The sequence below is a fragment of the Alexandromys fortis genome, unplaced genomic scaffold (assembly GCF_014885135.2).
Source record: "Alexandromys fortis isolate MF-2015 unplaced genomic scaffold, M_Fortis_MF-2015_v1.1 scaffold_130, whole genome shotgun sequence".
In the NCBI taxonomy this organism is placed as follows: domain Eukaryota; kingdom Metazoa; phylum Chordata; class Mammalia; order Rodentia; family Cricetidae; genus Alexandromys; species Alexandromys fortis.
Window position 1 is genome coordinate 2,509,762 of NW_026068016.1, and position 21,732 is coordinate 2,531,493.

Below are 21,732 nucleotides of genomic sequence, written 5' to 3' on the forward strand. Positions count from 1 at the left end.
AGGAGGAGGAGGAGGAGGAGGAGGAGGAGGAGGAGGAGGAGGAGGAGGAGGGAAAGAAAGAAGGAAGGAAGGAAAGAAGTATTGAAATATCTCTAAAGCAAAGCTGCCCTGTGCTTCATTCACTCTGAGAGCAGTTGCATCAGGGGTAGGTGGGGTTTCTATAGGCACCAGGCAGAAGCAGGAGGAAGTAGGGTATGTCTGCAAACCAGCCCTGGCAGCTTTGTGCAGGACAAACCTGTTTGACAGTTTGAAGCTCCCCACATGCTTCTGTTTCCATCTCCAGGCACCTGACTTACCTTTGTTCAACTGCTTTACTGCTGAACATTTTATTTAGAATATCAAAATATAGCTAGGCACAGTGGCTCACACCACGGCCGGCACTTGAGAGACTGAGGCAGAAGGATCCTAAGCTCAAGGATAGACTACATAGAGAGACCTTTCTAAAATATAAAGCAAATACCCCCAAAACCAACACTCCCAGATGTCACCTGTCCATCAAGGCTTTGAACCAGCACCATTTTCCTTCCCAACTCACACGTAAGCTTTCAGGTTTGCATGTCCCAGCAGAGTCTGGTAAGCATTGCACACCCTTGTGCGCATGTGTGTGAGCCCTGGGGTGCATGCAAAGTGGTGGCTCAGAGCAGGCATAAGTGTGTGCCAACGGAGAATAACCAGGCAGCAGCCATGTTAAGCTGTCTTGGAGATCTCAATAGGAGCCAACACATAGCTTTCCCCCGGTGTCCACAAGTGTAGACAGAAGTTTCTGTCCTGCCCAGTCTCGCAGTCATTGAGTACCAAATAAGCACACAGAGGCTTACATTAATTATAAACTGTTTGGTCTACTGCTCAGGCTTATTACTAACTAGCTCTTATGACTTAAACTCACCCATAATCCTTGTCTATGTTTAAGCATGTGGCTTGGTACCTTTTCTCAGTAAGGCATTCTCATCTTGCTTTCTCTGCGTCTGGCTGGTGACTGACCCTCTGCCTCTCTTCTTCCCAGAATTCTCCTAGTTTGGTTGGCCTGCCTATACTTCATGCCTGGCTACTGATGGATCAACAGTTTATTAAACCAATACAAGTGACAAATCTTCACAGTGTATAAGAACATTATAAGGGCTGGGAAGAGAAGAGGGGTGGCCTATGCTGAATATGAATCCTTTCAAGGGTGGAGAAACCCAGGGAGGAAGGCAGCCAAGAGAAGCCACACCTTGTACCGTATTTCACCTAGAGCAGAGGCAGAAAATGCTCACCCTGCTCTTTGCCCCTCCAGGCTTTCCTCTCAGACTTCAGAACATGAGCTCCTGGCACCTAGGTCTAACTCCATGACTTAAGTAGGTTTGGAGTTTAGCTGGAAAATATCCCTACCCATCCACAAGATGTTTTTCGGTTCTGCACCACTGGCTTGGGAAAATGATCGCAGACTGGCTAACACTGCCCGTGGACTGTTTGGGACGCTGAATCTCACAAATGTCTGCAAAGTCTTTTAGGCTCAAATAATAATAATCCCCTCTGTCTTTTTTCTTTTAGGAAAATGGCAGACAGTTTTTCGGTAAGTATTTCATGTCCACTTTCTTAGCTCCACACACTCACATGGGTTAAAGGTTTCATTTCTACCACCCAGCTTTCCCTTTGACCCTATGAAGTTCCCTTTGGCTCACTCATTTGCCTGGGGACTGTTAGCTGGAACCTTGCTTTGGCTCACTGGTCTGCCTGGGGACTGCTAGCTGGAGCCTTGCTTTCCCAGCAGCAGCTCCCAGGGAGAGAGACTTGGCCTCTGCAGCAGCGAGGTCCCTGATGGAAGCCACAGGACCGGTTGGGCCAAGGGCTGCCGCTGTTTCTCACGTTGATTAGAAAGCCTGTGCTTTTAAACAGCCAGCAGCTGGTGTAAGTTAGGAGAGCTTAGCCCCCCTCATCTGCGATGATGAGAGCCCAGAGGAAAACAACCTAACAGCGTGGGTTCAATCCCAAAGTCCCAGTCCTTGGAACTGAGAACAGTAGAGGAGGCAAGGGCAGAGGGTGACCCTTCTCTGGTTTCTCAGCTTCTCAGATCACAGATGCCCAAGTCCTGTGAATTCTATTTCGTGAATGAGTCCCATCCTCTAATTGTTTAACCTTTCTTTACAGCTTAACGATGCCTTAGCTGGCCCTGGAAACCCAAACCCTCAAGGATGGCCTGGTGCATGGGGGAACCAGCCTGGGGCTGGGGGTTACCCAGGCGCTTCCTATCCTGGGGCCTACCCAGGACAGGCTCCTCCAGGGGCTTACCCGGGGCAGGCTCCTCCTGGTGCCTACCCTGGCCCAACTGCCCCTGGAGCTTACCCTGGCTCAACTGCCCCTGGAGCCTTTCCAGGGCAACCTGGCGGATCTGGGGCCTATCCTAGTGCTCCTGGGGCCTATCCTGCTGCTGCCCCCTATGGCGCCCCCACTGGAGCCCTGGTAAGGAGGAAGAGCTGTTTCAAGGGCTTGATGTACAGGGGGGAGGACATTAGGGGGTGGGGGTATCTTTAAGCCTGTTGCTTAGATCCTTAAGGGCCAACCACAGGGGTGTATTGGTCAAGTGGAGAAAGGAATGTTCATATTGAGTTTATTCTGTGACCTGTTAGTCTAGAGAGACAAGGCATTGATAAATGTGCTTTAATATAAATTCAGTTAAGCTTATGGTAAAGAGCTGGACATAGTGGTACACGCCTTTAATTCCAGTACCCACAGGCACAGGGAGGTGGATCCCTGTGAATTTGAAGCCATCCTGGGCAGAATAGAGAGACCCTGTCTCAAAAAATAATTACATTTTACTACACTATTTATTGTATTATTTTTATATCATGAGGTTAAGCTTATTATTAATAAACACTAGCGAGTGGGGTGGCTCCTACCCACAACTTCAGTAAATACTGAGTGCTCTTCAGAGCAGCAAAGTTCTGGCTCAAACCAGGAATGCAGGAGGCGGAACTGATGGACAAGGGGCAGGGGAGACGCCTCCAGCAATAACCTCAAGCAGGAACTTCCAGTTCACAGATCCGCTGGGAGCAACTCCCGGAAGCACATACCAGACTAGTGCATACCAGAGCCAGAGGTGAAAGTCTGGGGACAGTTGAATCTAGAAGGACCAGAGGCAAGGACAGAGCTCTGGGGGAATTGGGGTACCTTAAACACATAGCTCAACACTTGTGAACTAAAGGGCTCATTCAACAAATACTCAACTTTCATATGCAAAGCATTCTGCCAGTGACCTGTAAGCACAGAAGCCCCAGGTGACACAAACCTTTTCTCAGAAAGCAGAATCACAGCGCTGTATGTCATGTGACAAGGGACTGGAGAGGGAAGAAAGACTGTTGGCCAAGTCTACCTTAAACTGTCAGAAAAAGGATGTGTTACGGTCTGAAGCAGCTCCAGTGATGGCCAGAAACCTCTTCTCCTTGTGTGTTAACATTTGCACACACAGAGGGAACTTTGTCATTTTAGGCCCTGGGGGAGGGGGTCTCAGAATCTAGACGGGGGGCCTCAACTAGGGAATCTGTGTTAGTCACCTGCGTTGTAACCTTCCCTTTCCCCAAGAAAACCCAGTGCTTTACTGACACTCGGTCTTGTCTGTCCCCAGACAGTGCCCTACGAGCTGCCCTTCCCTGGCGGAGTCATGCCTCGCATGCTGATCACCATCACGGGTACAGTGAAGCCCCACGCAAACAAGTACGCCAACAAGCCAACAAGTCTGGTGATTGGTGGGGAATAAAGACACTCTTACTAACTACACATTAGAATCCTGGCAGGGCTATCTCAAGGATTATCCCATAATCAGTACGCATTCCCAGGTGATTCTTCCATGGCAGGGTTTTCAGAGTGAATGGTAGGATCCTCAACCGTGTGGCACATCTTTCCATCTCCATGGGTAAAAGCAGGGTAAGGACCATTGCTTTCCCTTTTGCCAGGCAAAACTGAGGCTCAGGTCTTACAGACAGTGACTGGCAAGCAGGGAAGCCCACTCTTCTAAGGAGGCATTATTTAAGGGTTGGAGAAGATTCTATCCATTAAAGATTTCATCAAAACAAAACCACCTTTGCCTCGGGTACAGGTTTGACTGAGGCAAACCAGCTTGGGATGAGGTAATTTAGGAGACCCACACTAATTTATAGCCACCCAAGGAAGACTGGACCCAGCAATCACTTCTAGTCATACTTACGTTTACTATGAAGCAGCTGAGTGTCCAGAGCAATCCATTTCAACTGTCCCTGAGGTCATGGGGGCCATCAACTCTGCTGTGACCACTGGTGACTCTGTCTCTAAGTCTTATGGATAAAAGGGAGATATTCCAGCCAGATGCACAGGTATATATGGAGAGGGGGGGGGGGGGGCGGGTTTCCTCTGTGTAACAGCCCTAGTTGTCTTGAACTAGCTCTATAGACCAGGCTGGCCTTGAATTCACAGAGACCTGCCAGCCTCTGCCTCCTGAGTGTTGGGATTAAAGGTGTGCACGACCACCGCCAGGCCTTGTATTCAAGAGCTTTCTAGGTGGGGGACTGGATATGGTGGTGCACACCCACAATCCCAGTCTGTAGGCGATGGAAGCAGAAGATCCTAAATTCAAGGACAGCATGAGCTAATATAGAGCTTGACTTTGTCTCAAAAAACCAAAATGTAACTATAAAGTCCTCTGTATCAGTTTGTGCCTGATAAAGGAATGGGGACAAACAGGGCTTTGCTAGGCTGACATTTGCTCCTCTGGTTCTGCAGGAGAAGCACTATCCTCAGTCACCCTTCTTTCCACACAGCCAGGCAGAGCTCTGAGCTCAGTACCCCATCACATCCTGAAGCTTGTCTCGTATATGTATAAATGATACATTATTTTCAAAATATAGCTCTACAGAGTCTGTTCAACATGATGCAGAACCACACAGAAACACTGCTACATGAAGGTCCTCGCACTAGATAATCCAGTGCCAGTGGTGCCAGGGAGGTAGACTGGGCACTCAGAGGCCAAAACTGACTCTGGGTCCTGTCCCACAAACAGTCCAGCAACTTCATGGAAAAGCGTGTACGTGACAGATGACAATCTCTGTTCACACAAGGACACTAACACCGAGCACTGCTGTCACTTTGCCTGGCTTCCTGAGTTATTTAAAATACCCAGACAATCACTGTTAGGTCTAGACCACAAGCCTATTAGCTACTAGTATTACTAGATGGAACACAGCTTTAGAAACCCAGGAATAGGGTCAGTCCCTTAACAAGACTTGTGAATGCGTAACACCCAGAAGAAAGAAATGGGTCAGAAAGTTCAAGTGGCACTTTGGCCAATGCCATCTGTAGTCAGAATTTTCTTTGGGCTGCCAGCTCACAAGAAAGGAGACACAGAGACTTCTTACTAATTAAAACAGCTCAGCTTATAGCTTAGGCTTGTGCCCCTGCTCTTACAACTTAACCCACTTCAGTTCATCTGTGTGCTGCCATGTGGCTCTGTTACCTTTACTCTGCACTGCTCATCCTGCTTCCTCTCATCAGGCTGGAGACTCCAGTTTCCTTCTCCCCTGCGCTCTCTCTATCCAGAAGTCCTCTCTGTACCGCTTGCCCAGCGACTGGCTGTTCAGCTTTCTATTAAACACGTAACAGTGGCACATCCTCACACAGCATAAAGGCAGTTCCACAACACCCATCTCATAGCGTGGAACATCCTGACTCTACAAGCAGAGCAAAGGGAGGAAACGTTAGCTCCATGTATGCACCCCTGCTGTTCTGAACCTCTGGCTAATGGGAAAGGCAGGCACTGGGCAGTTCTCAGGCTGCTGACTTGCTTTTTAACAGCTAGTCAATCTACCAGGCCATTTTTATCTATAGCAAGGTATAAATGGTCTTAGGTTGGGCGGTCTAAGGCTATGCAATATCTAGGAAGGGTTTGCACATGTGCACAAAAGTGTCTGTCAGGAACGGTGGCACCAGCGTCAGTCAACACCCCTCCAAAAACAAACAAATTCAAAACCAGACAACTGGTGGCACACCTGGAGGTCAAGGTAGGAGAGAATCACAAGCTGGAAGCCAGCCTGGGCTACAGTGAGACCTGGTCTCAGTGAACAGACAACACATGCTTCCCTGCTAGATGTTTGAGCTGATCACTATAGTGGGAGGGTGGGGCTACTCTTCTGAGCTGGAACTCCTGCTCTGGCTTATTTGCTTCCTATATAAAAAATGTCTGCTTTTGGAAACTTAGATGCTCTTGACTTGGTAATATGTTAATATCTTTGATTTCTGGTTTAAAACAGGATTACTCTAAATTTCAAGAGAGGGAACGACATTGCCTTCCACTTTAACCCCCGCTTCAATGAAAACAACAGGAGAGTCATTGTGTGCAACACCAAGCAGGCTAACAACTGGGGAAAGGAAGAGAGACAGTCAGCTTTCCCATTTGAGAGCGGCAAACCGTTCAAAGTAAGTTCCTGCTGCCGTGCAGACAGCGCTCTCTTATGAAGGGGAACACTGGAAAGCCATGTCTGGCCTGGGTCAGCCTTCCTCCCACCCTAGCGGCTAAGCTTAGCTGGCTAGGGATGTGGCCAGGAGAGGCATGTTCTCACTGGACAGCTCCAAAGCTACACTCTTCTACACTAAAGCGTTTAAGATGGATATGGGTGTGTATTTCCCGACCTTTCCCACACCGGCTCCACACTAACCAGTCCTATAAATTAATATTTGCCATTAAGGAACTCCTTCCTATGTTGCTGTTTTTAACTTTCAGGTATTTTAGGCTCCATTAAAACTAAACTTGTGTGTAGGCAAATTGTGTTCCTCTGGTTCCCACTGTCTATCCTGCTGACCTTTTTATTGTGGTTTAACTCTGACCATCTAGATTCGCTTTGGGACTACTGTCTCTGGATTGTTATCATTCCAGTAATAAAATGAAATATCGGACTTCTTAAACTCAGCTTACACTGGTTTAAAATCGATATATATATTTATATTTATATATATATAATTTATATATATATAAATTTTAAAAAATCGATATACACATTTCTTCCTTCCCTGTTTATACAGAAATTGATAAATGGAAATTACACATCACAAACAGTATGTCCTGAAAAACACACACATGGTGGAAAGCCTAAATTGCACACATTAGCACACGCATTAGCACACACTTTACCTGATGGTTTGCGTGTTTGGTTTCCAGATACAAGTCCTGGTGGAACCTGACCACTTCAAGGTTGCAGTCAACGATGCTCACTTGCTGCAGTACAATCATCGGATGAGAAATCTCCGGGAGATCAACCAGATGGAGATTTCTGGTGACATAACCCTTACCAGTGCTGTACCCACCATGATCTAATCCAGAGGGGGCGGCTCCTATAACCGAAGTGTCACGCAAAGGCTGCGTGCTCATTCTGAGTGGAAAACTTTACACTTATTCCTCCTTATCCTTCTTGTAAGGCATCCATTTAATAAATATTCCCGTGCTGACGGATACCTGGTTTTTTGTTTATTTTCTGATACTAGGTGTTAAATCTTAGGCGAGGGGCGGCAGGGTCCCTGGAGCTGGAGTTACAGGTGGTTGTGTCCTGCCTGTCTAAAATGCTGGGAACCAGACACAGGTCCTCTGCAAGAGTAGTCCATGCCTTTCACTCTAAGCCATCTCTCCAGCCCCCTGCCCCCCTTTTCTCCAGAGAGAATAGCTGAGCTGCCCATTCAGGCCTCGGACTTGCATTTCTCTTCCCAAGGTGCTGGCTCTGCTAAGGAGACAGTTTCCAGAGGGAGCAGGGACTGATCTGGAATAAATGGACTTCTCAATCCAGAAAACTTCCGCTAACGGAATGAAGGAAAGAAAGCCAAGTTATCTGCTCAAATGAGCAGGATAAGATGAGGACACAGATATAGAGATTTGCTTCACGTTAGTATTTTACAAACCTACAGTTTGTACAGCATTACCAAAATGTCTTGATGAATACAGGGCATTAAAAGATTATGTAATGCAATATAAATACGGCAAAGAGAAGCGAATACTAAAGCATATTTTTAAAATTTCCAACAATTTAACAATGTGTCAGAGAAGTAATGATACGAAAAAAAAATGTCTGGAATTATTTCTAAGTTAAAAACCCTCCTGGTGCTCTTGACTGCGCAGTCTCACAGGCGAGAAGACGATGAGGTCACCCCCAAAGGAGATGTGTCTGGCACGACCTTGCTGTCTGGACTCCACTTGTGTGCAGGGACTGGCGTTGCTTAGGGCTGGCTGAAGAACAAAAACAGAGAAGTCATTGAATTCACCATCAAGAGTTGCCCCAAATAAACTTTCCACACTGCCAGTTAAGTCAGTGCTAAGGAATAAGCAGGTTTCCCAAAGCAACAATGAGACTATAAAAGCCTAAGACCTAATGGAAAGCAATCTTTAAAAAACCAAATTGTTCTGTTTTTGACCCAGGGTTTCTCTGTGCAGCCCTGGCTGTCCTGGAACTCACTCTGTAGACCAGGCTGGTCTCGAACTCAGACCCACTGGTCTCTGCCTCCTGAGTGCTATACCACTGGGCAGTGGTGGCGCACGCCTTTAAACCCAGCACTTAGGAGGCAGAAGCAGGCGAGTCTCTAAGTTCGAGGCCAGCCAGGTCTACAAGAGTTAGTTTCCAGGACAGGCTCCAAAGCTACAGAGAAACCCTGTCTTGATAAAACAAAACAAAGAGATACTCCTGCAGGTTCCACAAACCCTAAACCATGTAGCCATTAATGGGTCTTCCACCACAGTGTGGCCTTATTGGGATCTTTATAATTGCCCCAATCAAGCCCTACTTGAGTTTCAAATGATACTATTTGGCAAGCACTAATTTGGGCCTAAATAGACTGCTAGATTTAAGTACCTAATGTTTAATATTTATGGAAATGGAAAAAGAAATCATAGGAAAAGTATAACTACTAAGATTCAATGAGACGACACAGAGCTACAGAGCACCTCTAATTAATTATATTATAGATGTCAAAGCAGAATAACTTCCAGATCTACTTACACACCCAGAACCAAACAGTTGAGGCCTAAGAAGAGGGTAATGCCAGGCCTGCTACACGAAGTAGCCTTACGCTGCTGAGACCAAGAATGACACAGACACAACTGTGCTCCAGAGACACAGGCAGCACAGGGCCTGACCACAGAGACAGCAGATTTGCAAGAGGTCAGAGGTCAAGACAAAGGTGCATTGGGAATCCCCGGCTAGAGGACACACGTATCAGCTGCTATTTAACCCTACATTTGCTGGAGTGGATTCCTGGCTTGGCCTTTACATTTATTTAGTGAGTGTGTGTGTACAAGGGCAGGGAAGTCACGGAACAACTTGCAGGTGATGGAGGTGGGTCTTGTATCTTATCTGTTGATTTCATTGGTTAATAATAAAGAAACTGCCTCGGCCCTCATAGGACAGAAAATTAGGTAGGCGGAGTAGACAGAGGAGAATGCTGGGAAAAAGAAGCTGAGTGAGTGAGTCGCCATGATGCTCCCACTCCAGTCAGACGCAGGTTAAGATCCTCCCTGGTAAGCCAGCTCATGGGCTACACAGAATATTAGAAATGGGTTAGAACAATATGTAAGAGCTAGCCAATAAGAAACTGGACCTAGCCGGGCCAGGCAGTGTTTGAAAAAATACAGTTTCCGTGTAATTATTTCTGGGTATAAGCTAGCCATGCGGGCGGCCGGGTGCCGGGGACGCAGCCCTGCCGCTCCTATTTCAACATGCAGGAAATGGTTTACTCCTTCCAGTGTGAATTCTGAGGATTGAATCTGGGTGGTTAGGCTTGGCACATCTTGCCAGCCCGGTGAATTTCTTAGTCTAATATTCAAGATTAGCAAACCAAAGTCATTTCCTGATTCACGGTAGCAGCTGGTGTCAGTAAGCCAACAATGTTACCCACAGTTATAGTAGACTCACGAGATAAAAGACAGGAGACAAAGTCCTATTCCAGATCACTGAGAATGTCTGGAGATAGGCGAAAGGTCACTGTCCACTCAACAGAAAGACAACTATGCTGACCATGTCAATACCATCAATACCAGTGAGCGTCAGGCAGAAAGTGGATAGTTTATAACTACAAAATCAGATTTCTGAAAAGATGGTGGATTTCAGAAATAATAAGTCCATATTGTACTCTTATTGAGAGACTAAATACACACATACACATATACATATATGCCTATAAACCCATGTTAAACACATAAAGTACATAGCTCTATGTTAAATTAATACAGGAGAGAAAAGAACTTTTAGAGGAAGACTTCAGCGGGGCTAACTAACATTTGGTAATTTACAAGTAAGAGATTACCAAGAATAAAAGCTGAACTCACAATAACACAGCGAGTACAACTGCAGTAGTCTCAGGGCTGAAGGAGAACTTGGCCACGGAGGGCTGAGATGGGACAGACACCGCCCACCACCCCCGTGCTTTTTAGAAGTAGTAGCTGCATCTTATGGGTTTTGAGACAGGGTTTGTCCATGTAGTCCCCACTATCCTGGAACTCGATCTGTAGACCAGGCTAGCCTCAAACACAGAGATCCGCCTGCCTCTGCCTCCTGAGCACTGGGATTAAAGGTGTGAGGCACCACCACCTGGCTCTTCTTCCACACTTTATTATAAAAGCTTGAATCACTTAGAAACATCTGGCAGAATCTAAACCAGACACTAGGTAAGCTTTCAGGCAATTTGCCCTATCATATTTGAATAGCAGAATGCATGTCAGTGTTTTAGACTATTAGAATGTATGCGGAAGCCTTCTCTCAATTAAAATGTAAGCAGCTGTGTATTTTATGTGTACGGGTGTTCTGCCCACAAAGGCCGGAGAGGGAGGTGGACCCTCGGGGACTGGAGTTACAGGCAGCCTTGTGCTGCCATGTGGGTGCTGGGACCTGAACCCAGATGCTACAAGAGAGAGCAACCACTTAAGCTGTGCCCACTCCCACTTCAGAACAGCAGATGATGTACATAGGGAATCACATGACACACATTTAAACCTTGCAGCCAAGTTGAAAAGTGAGCAACTTTCATTTTATACAAGAAATTGTCATCTCAGTACCAGAAAGAGAGAGTCAGAGGCTAGCGTGGTCTTCAGAACAAGACCCTATTCTGAAAGCAAACAAAACCAGGGTGGGTGAGAGGTGGGTGACACCTGGAGTTCCATCCCTGGAGCCCCCAACAGAAGGAGAGAGCGCACTTCCCAAAGTTGCCCTCCGCCCTCCATACGCATGCTGCGGCACGCTCGCACCCACAGCAACTGGAAACAAGATAAAGCCAAGAAAACTTTACAATTGCATAAATCTAAAATATACAGAAACTTCCCAAATTAAGATAAAAACTTACTGGATCAAGAAGTTGGGGTTCACAATTGAGCTGTCTATGTAATGGTTCTGAAAAACAAGGAACAATAATTTTTAAAGACTATTCTTTCGGTTAAGGGAGTTACAGATGGACAGGGAAAACCACCATCAGATGAGAACACAAAGCCATGCCTGCCTGTGTCACGTGGTTTTAACGCAATTAGATTGCTAGGTCAAATCCTTACTTTATAAGGGTCGCCAGGCAGTGGTGGCACACACCTCTAATCCCAACACTTAGAAGGCGGAAACAGGTGGGTTTCTGTGAGTTCGAGGCCAGCCTGGTCTACAGAGACAACCAGGGCTACATAGAGAAACCCTGTCTCGAAAAACAAAACAAAACAAAAAAAGTATAAAGGTCCTTAATAAGAAAGCACCAAACTTGTAGCATAAAGGTACCCACAAGATGCTGCTGAGAACAGACGGAGGCCAGTGTAGGCACACACCTCCAACCCAGCACTCAGGATCTATCTACATGAGGTCCTGGCCAGCCAGGGATACACAGGGAGGTCACATCTCACACAAGAGAGGTCCAGGTAAGACAGGAGATGTCTGCACAGTGTAACACTGTACTTTACTAGGTCTCGGGCAGACTGGGAACAGCAGAGGAGAGTAGGCCCATATACTGTGACACAAATGTGAGGCCCAGTCCCTTTTACAGAAGAATCACAACACAGTAGATAGAAAACAGGCATGAGAGAGGGAAAACGGAATATTTTGAAGACAGTTTTGGGGATACAGGCTGAAGGAGAACCGAAGGAGTTTTTCTCACTGAGGGCTCCCAAACACGTTTATCGCCAGGCGCCCCCATCTCCAGTGCGGACCAGCACTTGTCTCTCAAGTCTCGGGTTAGAAGCATGGTGCTCTTGGTGCTGCTGTTTTGAGACAGCGTCTCACTGTATTGCGCTTGCTAGCCTGGAACACCATAGGTAAGACAGGCTGGCCCTGAACTAGGCGTAATCCTGTCTGCTTCTCTTTGGCTAGGATGGCCCCCCCATCCAGTATTCTGAAACTAGCTTCTGTGACATTTACAGTGAGCCTTCGTCACGAGAAACTGTTCTCAGAATCCCACGACAATCGCGCCTTCCTCTAACTTATGTTCCACCCAGGCTGCACTGCGCCTGAGACTTTACCTGACTGGGACACTCTGGAGTCTTCCTGGGAAGCGTTTGGTGAGGGGGAGCTCTTCTCAGGGTCACTCATCAGCACATCTTGGGAGGTAGACTGTAGCTCCATGCCTTCCACATCAGACTGCACTTCTCTCTGCTTGGCGTCACCGGCCACTGGACCGGCAGGAAGAGGCAAATTCATCACCTCAGCGGGGAAACAATCCATCTCTACATTTATCTTATTTACAACCTGGAGGTTAAAATGGGCAAAGATTCCAATTACCCATAAATGGGACAAATTAAAAAAAGTCATACTGCTATGAAATATAAGAAAAACAGAAGCCAGGTGGTGGTGGCGCACGCTTTTAGTGCCAGCACTCAGGAGGCAGAGGCAGAGCGAGTTCCAGGACAGCCAGGGCGACAGAGAAACCCCGTCTCAAACCAACACCCCCAAAATGAAAAGGTGTAAAGAATGTCAGGTTGGCGGAGGGAGAACTGCAGATGGAACGCAAAATGAAATTAACAAATAAATTTGGGGGAAAAAAAGAATGCCGGGAAGTGGTGGCGTGTTCCTTTAATCCAAGAACTTTGGGAGGTAGGGGCAGATGGATCTCTGTGAGTTCGAGGCCAGCCTGGGCTATGCAGAGAACCCAGTCTGCACACAACAGCAACAACAACAAACCCACAAAAAGTAAAGAACACTATGAATCCTGCTGTCTTGTTCCACAACACAAAGATCTAAGAGGAACGAGGACAAGCTTCTCAGCAAACACCTGTATCTGCTCAAAGACTGGCAAACTTTTTGTGAAGAAAGAGAAAGTAAATTACAAGAGCAAACTGGGCCTGGGGGCAACAGACTACAGTGCTACCCTGGACTCTGGGGCAAGAGGGTTCCAGCTCAAACCTGCTAGGTCTATTCAGTAAAAGAAGGCAGACAAAACACACAGATACAAAAGATATGTCATCCAGTTTGGTTCGAAAAATAGAGGCCAGGGCCAGAGATGGCTCAAAGGTTAATAGCGCTGGCCGCTCTCCCAGAGGTCCCCGGGTTGACTCCCAGGACCCACATGCTCACAACCTTCAGTAATTCCACATCCAGGAGATCTGACACCCATTTCTGAACCCACAGGCACTACATGCACACAATGCGTAGATATACATATGTAGGCAAGACACTCATTCATAAAGAAATTTTTAAAAAAACGTTTAAAAAGAGGCCAAAGACTGCTATCCTTGCTCGAGTGCACTGGCTCCTGAGCCATCTTGATGTGGTCTGAAGCAGACGAAGAGAGAGCTGTTTCCAGCAACCCACAGGCCATTCAAATGAGAATGATGCTACTTTGCATGATTCGCTTAGGCTGCCAAATGCCCTGGTATAAACAGCTAACACCCTTGGCTACCTACGGCCACCTTGCAATAGGACTTACATGGTCCAGGGCACTTGACTCTTGCTCTCCAGCACACCAAGTCTCGTCCGCTCTGCTGGACCTGGAACAAACACAGTGGTTAGACAACGATCGCCAAGCACATCACAGTCGTCGACGTGGGCTTTGAGTCCACCCTTCAGAGGGTGCTAGCTTGCACAATGAGGTCAGAGGTAGAGCCTGGGCTCAGGAGAATGGCGTAACAAAACTCATTCTTTTGTACACTGATTAAAAAACAAACAAACAAACCAAAAAACCTAAGAAAAGTTACCTGTCATAATCTCTTTGGGGACCTACAAGACGGATGGCTCCCTGCCACCAAGCCCGATGACCTGAGGTTAACCCCTGGAACATGTTAGGAGGAGAAAACTGATCCCCGAGAAGCTGTCCTCTGGCCCACACACCATGCCACAGCATGCATGCAAGAATCTACACATTCAACATGACTAAACATAATGTTAATTTCAATCTTTTCAAAGTTTGCTTTAAAAGTATTTTCTTCTAGAGAAATGGAGTTTGCTGTTCTTACAGAGGATGGGAGTTTGGCTCCTGTGTTGGTCAGCTTACAGCTGCTTATAACTCAGGGTCTAGGAAACCTAAAAGCCTCTTCTGGGCTCTGGGCACGCATGCACACGTATACACACAACACATACACACACAAATAAAAATGGATCCTTTTTTTTTTAATTTTCAAGAGAGCATTTCTCTGTGTAGCCCTGACCGTCTTGGAACCTGCATTCTTTTGTTGAAGACATCAGAGTCACTGGGCTGGTCTCGGACTCTCTGAAATCACCCCTCACCTCAGCCTCCTGGGTGGCCAGGATCACCTCCACCACACTTGCTTCCAACCGGAAACCTTAAGTCTGTCTCCTCAGTTAGAAAAGAGCAATCTTGCCTATATATTTCAGGTCATATGCAAAATTTAATTGGAAACATGTCAGTCACATTTTACCAGCCTGACCATGTGAAATGATAAGTTAATATCAGTATCATTAAACTTGTAATGTACATTAAAGAAATACCTGCTTTCAAGGTTGTCTGAAAACAATGTCTTATTGACCCCTTCACACTTGCTGCTCTGAGGGTCAGGATTCTCCAGCGATCTCCTTTGTCTCTGAAGGTCCCCTGCAGCCCCGCTCTCAGGCATGACTCTGCTGGCAGGTATGACTGTTCCAAATCTCTGAGAACGACGCTCAGAAGAAAGTGCTAGAAAGAGACAAAATAACCTCCATAGCAAAAATCCTTTCTTTCATTTTTTGTTCAGAAAGGCAATGCAAATCCTGCTAACTAGGCCTCCTCTTGTCAACATTTGTTAGTCAGGTGCCAGGGGTTTTCTTTGAAGAAGAGAATTGTCACATCAGACAACGCTTCCCTCTGATATCCCATGCCTATGTTACAGCATTGTTCTTTTGACTCTGTGGCTGGAGGGATGACTCAGCAGTTAAGAAGACTGGCTGCTCTTCTGGAGGGATCAGGTTTGATTCCCAGCTCCTCCTGGGGCTTCACAGCAGCTGTAACTCCAGATCCTGGAGATCTGGCGCCTTCGTCTGGCTTCAGGACGAAGCCAGGCATCAGGGACACACATGGTGCAGACAAACGTGCAGGCAAAACATCCATATACACAAAACCCTAAAACTTAAAAAAAATAAAAATAGGTGTGTCTCTGACAATAAGAGACTATATTGAGAATATTTTAGAAGGGGCTGGAGAGATGGCTCAGAGGTTAAGAGCACTGGCTGATCTTCTAGAGGTTCTGTGTTCAATTCCTAACAATCACATAGCGGCTTACAACCATCTATAATGATATCTGGTGCATGTATACGTAAGAAATAAATTTAAACACACACGCACACACTAAAAATATTTTAGAAGGTATAATGAAATCAGCAAGTGAGCTACTTCTTACCTATGTCGAACAAATGAACACTTGGGTCAAGAATCTCAACCTGGCCGGCGGTGGTGGCGCACGCCTTTAATCCCAGCACTCAGGAGGCAGAGGCAGGCGGATCTCTGTGAGTTTGAGACCAGCCTGGTCTACACAAGAGCTAGTTCCAGGACAGGCTCCAAAGCTACAGAGAAACCTTGTCTCGAACCAAAACCAACCAACCAAACAAACAAAAAAAAAGAATCTCAACCTGGAAGACAAAGTAGCACAGGTCTTTAATCCCAGCACTTGGAGGCAGAGGCAGATGGATCTCAGTGAATTCGAGGCCAGCCTGATCTACAGCAGAAGAGTTTTAGGACAGCCAAGGCTATACAGAGAAACCCTGTTTTAAAAGCCACAACAAGCAAACAAAACACCAAAACCTCAGTTTGAAGAATAATTATAGCAAATTCCTTTGATGTTTCTTGCACAGCAAAGTATTTCCTGGAAAAGTTGAGACACGGGTTGTGTCCTGCTGTAGTTACCAGATACAGCCAAAAACTGGGCTAGTCCATGGATACAAATGGATACTGAAATAAACTGTGGAGACACTCAGATCTCCTCTGCACGGCACTTAGGTGGCGGGTGCCAGAATCATACAGTCCTAGTAGGCCGGGAGGGAGCGGGCAAGCAGCACGCAGAGAAACATCTGAATGAAGTGATATGAAGTGGGGGCTGCTGCTCCCTGACGCCCCAGCCTCCCCAGAGGCTATGGCAGGAGGACTGGAGCAAGATCCAGACCTGCATGAGGTCAAGGAGAGCTGGGAAACGTAACCAGACCTCGTCTCAAAAGAGAGAATTTTAAAAAGGGAGGCCATTGCTCAATGGACAAGCGCTTGCCTAGTGTATGCGCGCAAAGCTCAGTCTGATCCTGAGACTCAAAAGATGCAATGATGCACAGGTTTCCACAGTTGCTCAGCTCCCTCCCTCCCGTCCCTCCTGTGCAGAGGCTGCAGTCAGCTGCACAGCTCAGGAGGGTAAAGAGCAGGCCCAGTTCCTCCTGCATCTTAGTTCTAATCTCACTTGTCATGGAACCTTACAGACTGGGACCACATGCCAGTAGCAGCTATGGAATCCTTGGAAACACAAGCCTGACCTTAAAAGATAGATCATGCACAAGCCTATCTGCCCACCCCTCGCAGAGTGTGGTTTGCGTGTGGCTTGCTAGCACAGTCTGTCTTCTAGGAATCGGTGCACCTTCATATGTTCACGGGAAAATCATTTCATCCTCTACACAAGCCCTCATTTGGTCCAAATATTTCTCTTAAGTCTCTGCAAAAACACAAACCTGCAAACGATTTAACAGGACTCTCAATTCTGAAAAACCCAGCATCAAACACTATTTTGTCGACTTCCTTTGGTGTCTCCGCTGCCACCGGCGCATGCTCTTCCTGCTTCAGCCTCGCTTTCATCGCGTTCTTTATGGCAGCGAGGCGGTTTCTAGCGGCCAGTCTTCCTGCATCATCCTGCTTTGTTCTGTTTGTTCCACCAGGCGCAATCTTTTTCTGCAGGGGAAACAGCACAAATTAATTAAAGGTGACATTTCCACCTCTTTCCTCTTCCTTTGGTGAGGACTGACATTATCATCTGTGGTTGGATGCAACTGACCCCATAATCTCACAGGGACTGGCACTATTAGGAGGTGTGGCTTTGTTGGAGCGTGTATGGTCTTTGTAGAGGAAGTGTGTCATTGTCGGGGTAGGCTTTGAGGTCTTAAATGCTCAAGCCATACCCGGTGTCTCTGAGCTCCTTCACCAGCACCATGCCTGTCTAATCGCCGCCATGCCTCACCATGATGGACTAAACCTCTGAAAATGTAAGCCACCCCAACTAAATGTTTTTCCCTTATAAGAGTTGCCATGGTCATGGCGTCCCTTCACAGCAAGAGAACCCTACCTAAGACACCCTCCTTGAACATTACCGTCCTCGTCTGTTCTGTTGGTACTGAGGAAAGAACCCAGAGCCCTGTACACAGCAGGAAATCTTGCTACCACTGACATAAGTCATTAGTCCTTATAACTTATCTTGAGCCAGGGTCTCACTAAGTTGTGCCAGCTGGTCTTGAGTGCACACCCGCTCCACCCTCAGGACCAGCTGAGATTAAAGACTGGCACCACCACACCAACCAGTGTCACCTTGTGTGGTGTGGTGGTCTGAATGAAAATGACCACCATCAGCTTATACGTTTGAATGGTGGGTCCCCAGTTAGTGGAGCTATATGGGCAGAATTAGGAGATATTAGTTGGGGTGACTTTGTTGGAGGAGGTGTATCACTGGGGGTGGGGGGTTTTGGGGTTTCATAAGCCCACACCCAGCTCCCTCTCTCTCTAATCCTAAAGGAAGAGGATTACCCAGTGTGGGTTTCAGTAAAACCCAGAGCTACAGGACAGACACCCTGTGGCACGGAAATGCCATTCTTCTGAGACAAGAAAACAGTTCCCGGGAATGGCTTACTAAAGACAATGATGTGCAGAATTTGAGCTTGACCAAAACAGATTTGGGAGGCCAAGAGCAGGTTAAGAGGCACAGGAATGGGGCTGGAGAGATGGCACAGCATGGAGGAGAGCTCACTACTCGTTCAGAGCACTGAGTTTGGGTCCCAGCACCAACAGTGGGCTGCTATTAGCGTCTGTAACTCTAGCTCCAGGACACCACACCTGCTTCTGATGGAGAACCCACATACGTAAACACACACAGAGTGGACAGCGGTAAATAAACTTACAATTTAAGAAAAAGGATGTAGACAAAGTAACAAAGAAGGTTAAATTGTATAAGCCATGCATCTAATAACTTTAGCCACTAATGGGCTAAAAACTCTCGATAACTTCTCTGAAGGCAGAGAGTGGTAAACCAGGCAGCCGGATAGAAATCTGCGAACAAACAGCATGCATGCTTTTCAGGAAACTCTGTGACTGACAAGAGCTGAGAAGGGGGTGGGACCCACAATAAGATGATTCACCAGGTAAGCTGCTTGGTTTCAGTGTAATCAAGGTTAGACCTTGAACACATTTAAAGAGGGAGGAACAGACAAACTGGAAGGGAAATGAGTAAGAGTGAAAGGTGTGTCATCACAGTACAGGTAAAAGATTAGTTTTATTTGACTAACAGGGCTTGGTGTATAGCGCAGACATAAGGCACTTGCCTAGGCTATATACTGCCCTGATATGGTCCCAGGAATATAAAGGCCTCCCCAACCAACCAAACTGTAGCCGAAAACAAAGTAACAAAGTAGACAGAGAGAGACATCTGGTGATCAGAGGCAGAATTGCACCTCTTTTTTTTTTTTTTTTTTTTTTTTTTTTTTTTTTTTTTTTTTTTTTTTGTGNAGGGTTTCTCTGTGGCTTTGGAGCCTGTCCTGGAACTAGCTCTGTAGACCAGGCTGGTCTCGAACTCACAGAGATCCGCCTGCCTCTGCCTCCCGAGTGCTGGGATTAAAGGCGTGCGCCACCATCGCCCGGCCTGTTATGTGATTTAGTATTTTCAGATCTAAACATTCAATAAGAAATACCCACAGGCTGTCAGGAGCAGCAGTGCATGTCTATAATCCCAGCATCTTGGAAGCTGAGACAGGAGAATTCCATGCTTGAGTTCAGACTGGGATATATAGTGAAACCCATCTCAAAAAACATTTATCGTTATACTAGGACCTTTAATAAATATTCTCCTTTATTATGTAGATTTACAAATTTCCAGCCATCTACTCATTCCCTCAATCCTTGCAGTGAGACTTCATTGCAAGGAAATATTAAAGTTTCTTTTAATTCTTTAACATGTTGTGCTGCTAAGACAGAATTCAGAAGTTTTGTTTGATAACAAACTATAAAGTATCAACCCAAGTTTATAGACTAAGTGTCCTTCCAACAGCATGAGGAAAACTGACAAGTACGACAAATGTCCATAAGAAGCATAAGAAATGGACTTAGAAAAGACCTTAAAGTATGTGTGCATGTGTGTGTCTGTGTGAGACTGTGCATATGGGTGCAGCTGTCCCCAGAGACCCCTGGAGCTGGAATTATAGGCCACTGTGAGCTACCCTATGTGTGTGCAAGAAAGAGCAACACGTGCTCTTAACCCGCTAACTGGACTCTTATTAGATTAACAAAGCATGTTTTATAGGAAAAGTAGAAAACCTTATTAGCATAATGAAGAAATACATAAAATCTTATCAGTCTACAGTCTGTCACACAAAAAGCATGTAGACAGTGAGGAGGTGTGCTCTGCTCAATAAAAGCATGAATTGGGAACACCAAAGCCTGGGGTGACCCAACACTACCTTGATTTACTCTTTCAGAGTCTTGAATTTCTCAGCCGTAAACTGAGGATACAGCACCCTCTAAATGGACTGTTATGAAGCTTAATGGAACCACTTGGAATTTACACAACATGGATTATTTACAGCTTTGCAATGAAAAGAAATACATAAACATAGGAGGTCTGTTCAGTTTTGTAAGACACAGTCTTGCTATGTAGTCCTGGCTGTCCTGAAACTTGCTACTTACATACAGCCCATGGTGGCCTTGGAGTCAAGGCAATCATTCTGCCTCAGCCTCCCGAGAGCTGCCATCACAAGTGTGCCACGCCACACGTGCCAGCGCAGGTGCAGCTTTCTGAGCAAACCCATGCCCTGTGCTCATCAACCCACTGTCTAGGAACAGAAAAGTCACCTAGGTAACCCAATGCAACCACACCTCTCTTGTTTCTCTTTAGAAGCAAACATCTTACTTCATGTTGATTGTACCCTTGCTTTTCCCCAAAGGCAATCAGAATGTAATAAGCATTATAGAAAACATAGCTTGTGAAACAGAAAGCCCAAAGCTAAATATTTTCAAAGCTGACATGGTAGAAGTAAAGAATCAATGTTTCCAAGCTGTCCTTCACCTCCACGTGTGCTCTGTTGCACAACTAGGCCACCCCGCTCCCACATGATTGAATTTTTAAAAAGAAAATTAGAAGGGGCTGGAGAGATGGCTCAGAGGTTAAGAAAACTGTTGTTCTGGAGGTCCTGAGTTCAATTCCCAGCAACCATATGGTGGCTCACAACCATCTGTAATGAGATCTGAGATCTGGTGCTCAGAACACTATATACATAATAAATAAATTAAAAAAAGAAAGAATCTAAAAAACAAAAACAAAACAAAACAAAAACAAAATTAGAGAAGCATCTATGCTAGAAATTTGGGTAGAAAATGCACAAACCTACCCGGAGGACTTTTTTGCTTGGATTATTATTGTTTTTCCATCCAGCTTCCTCAAGTTTGATCAGGTTGTTGAACTTTTGGTTTACATCCTCGACCTGTTAATAAAAAGCCCAAGTTCATCCCATTAACGCTATGTTAAAATTGCTACATTATGACTATAAAATTACTATGCTAAATCAATTGAAAATGGTGCCCAGAACTGGATCGTCATTAAACTTAAAATCCTCTGTGTGTGTGTGTGTGTGTGTCTGTGTGTGTGTGTGGTGGTGGTGGTGGTGGTGGTGGCGGCACAGGCCTTTAATCCCAGCACTCGGGAGGCAGAGGCAGGAGGATCTCTGTGAGTTTGAGGCCAGCCTGGTCTACAAGAGCTAGTTCTAGGACAGGCTCCGAAGCTAGAGAAACCCTGTCTTGAAAAATCAAAAAAAGAGAGACAGAGAGACTGTGTATGAGTGTGCGTTTGTATGAGAGAGAGACTGTGTGTGTGTGTGTGTGTGTGTGAGAGAGAGAGAGAGAGAGAGAGAGAGACAGAGACAGAGACAGAGACACTGTGGTGAGAGAGAAAGAGAGAGAGAGAGAAAGAGAGAGAGAGACCGTGGTTGAGCGACAGGGTCTTAAAGTCAATCCAGGATGACCCACACTTTGCTGCACAGTTCAGGATATACTTGAACTCCCTATCCTCCTGCCTCTACCTCCTAAACACTGGGGTTATTCAGCTTAAGTCACTGCAAATTGAGTGTTCAAATCAAG

At 46.2% G+C, this 21,732-nt stretch overlaps 2 protein-coding genes and 1 long non-coding RNA gene across 6 annotated transcripts in view; 2 read left to right on the plus strand and 1 right to left on the minus strand.

Moving 5' to 3' along the window:
* Nucleotides 1–7,450, plus strand: part of Lgals3 (galectin 3) — an 11,913-nt gene extending 4,463 nt beyond the window's left edge. The window contains exons 2-6 of the mRNA XM_050162427.1: nt 1,531–1,552; nt 2,128–2,439; nt 3,602–3,690; nt 6,255–6,420; nt 7,160–7,450. Coding sequence (XP_050018384.1) covers nt 1,535–1,552; nt 2,128–2,439; nt 3,602–3,690; nt 6,255–6,420; nt 7,160–7,315 — 741 coding nt within the window. The 5' untranslated portion in view covers nt 1,531–1,534 and the 3' untranslated portion in view covers nt 7,316–7,450. The remainder of the gene's footprint in view (nt 1–1,530; nt 1,553–2,127; nt 2,440–3,601; nt 3,691–6,254; nt 6,421–7,159) is intronic.
* A 530-nt stretch (nt 7,451–7,980) lies between these two features.
* Dlgap5 (DLG associated protein 5) overlaps nt 7,981–21,732 on the minus strand; it is a 40,394-nt gene continuing 26,642 nt past the window's right edge. For 2 of the 4 annotated variants that reach the window (XM_050162424.1, XM_050162423.1), the window contains exons 13-19: nt 20,988–21,080; nt 17,076–17,292; nt 14,886–15,069; nt 13,867–13,927; nt 12,464–12,689; nt 11,317–11,363; nt 7,981–8,215 (exon numbers count right to left, since the gene is read on the minus strand). In XM_050162424.1, coding sequence (XP_050018381.1) covers nt 8,075–8,215; nt 11,317–11,363; nt 12,464–12,689; nt 13,867–13,927; nt 14,886–15,069; nt 17,076–17,292; nt 20,988–21,080 — 969 coding nt within the window. In that variant the 3' untranslated portion in view covers nt 7,981–8,074. Of the gene's footprint in view, nt 8,216–11,316; nt 11,364–12,282; nt 12,690–13,866; nt 13,928–14,885; nt 15,070–17,075; nt 17,293–20,987; nt 21,081–21,732 lie in introns of those variants that run through there. The other 2 variants (XR_007595446.1, XM_050162426.1) reach the window with 2 other exon arrangements.
* On the plus strand, nt 8,230–12,489 carry LOC126513849 (uncharacterized). Its single transcript, XR_007595447.1, has 3 exons — nt 8,230–9,499; nt 12,132–12,259; nt 12,365–12,489. It is a non-coding gene; the product is annotated as an uncharacterized lncRNA (long non-coding RNA).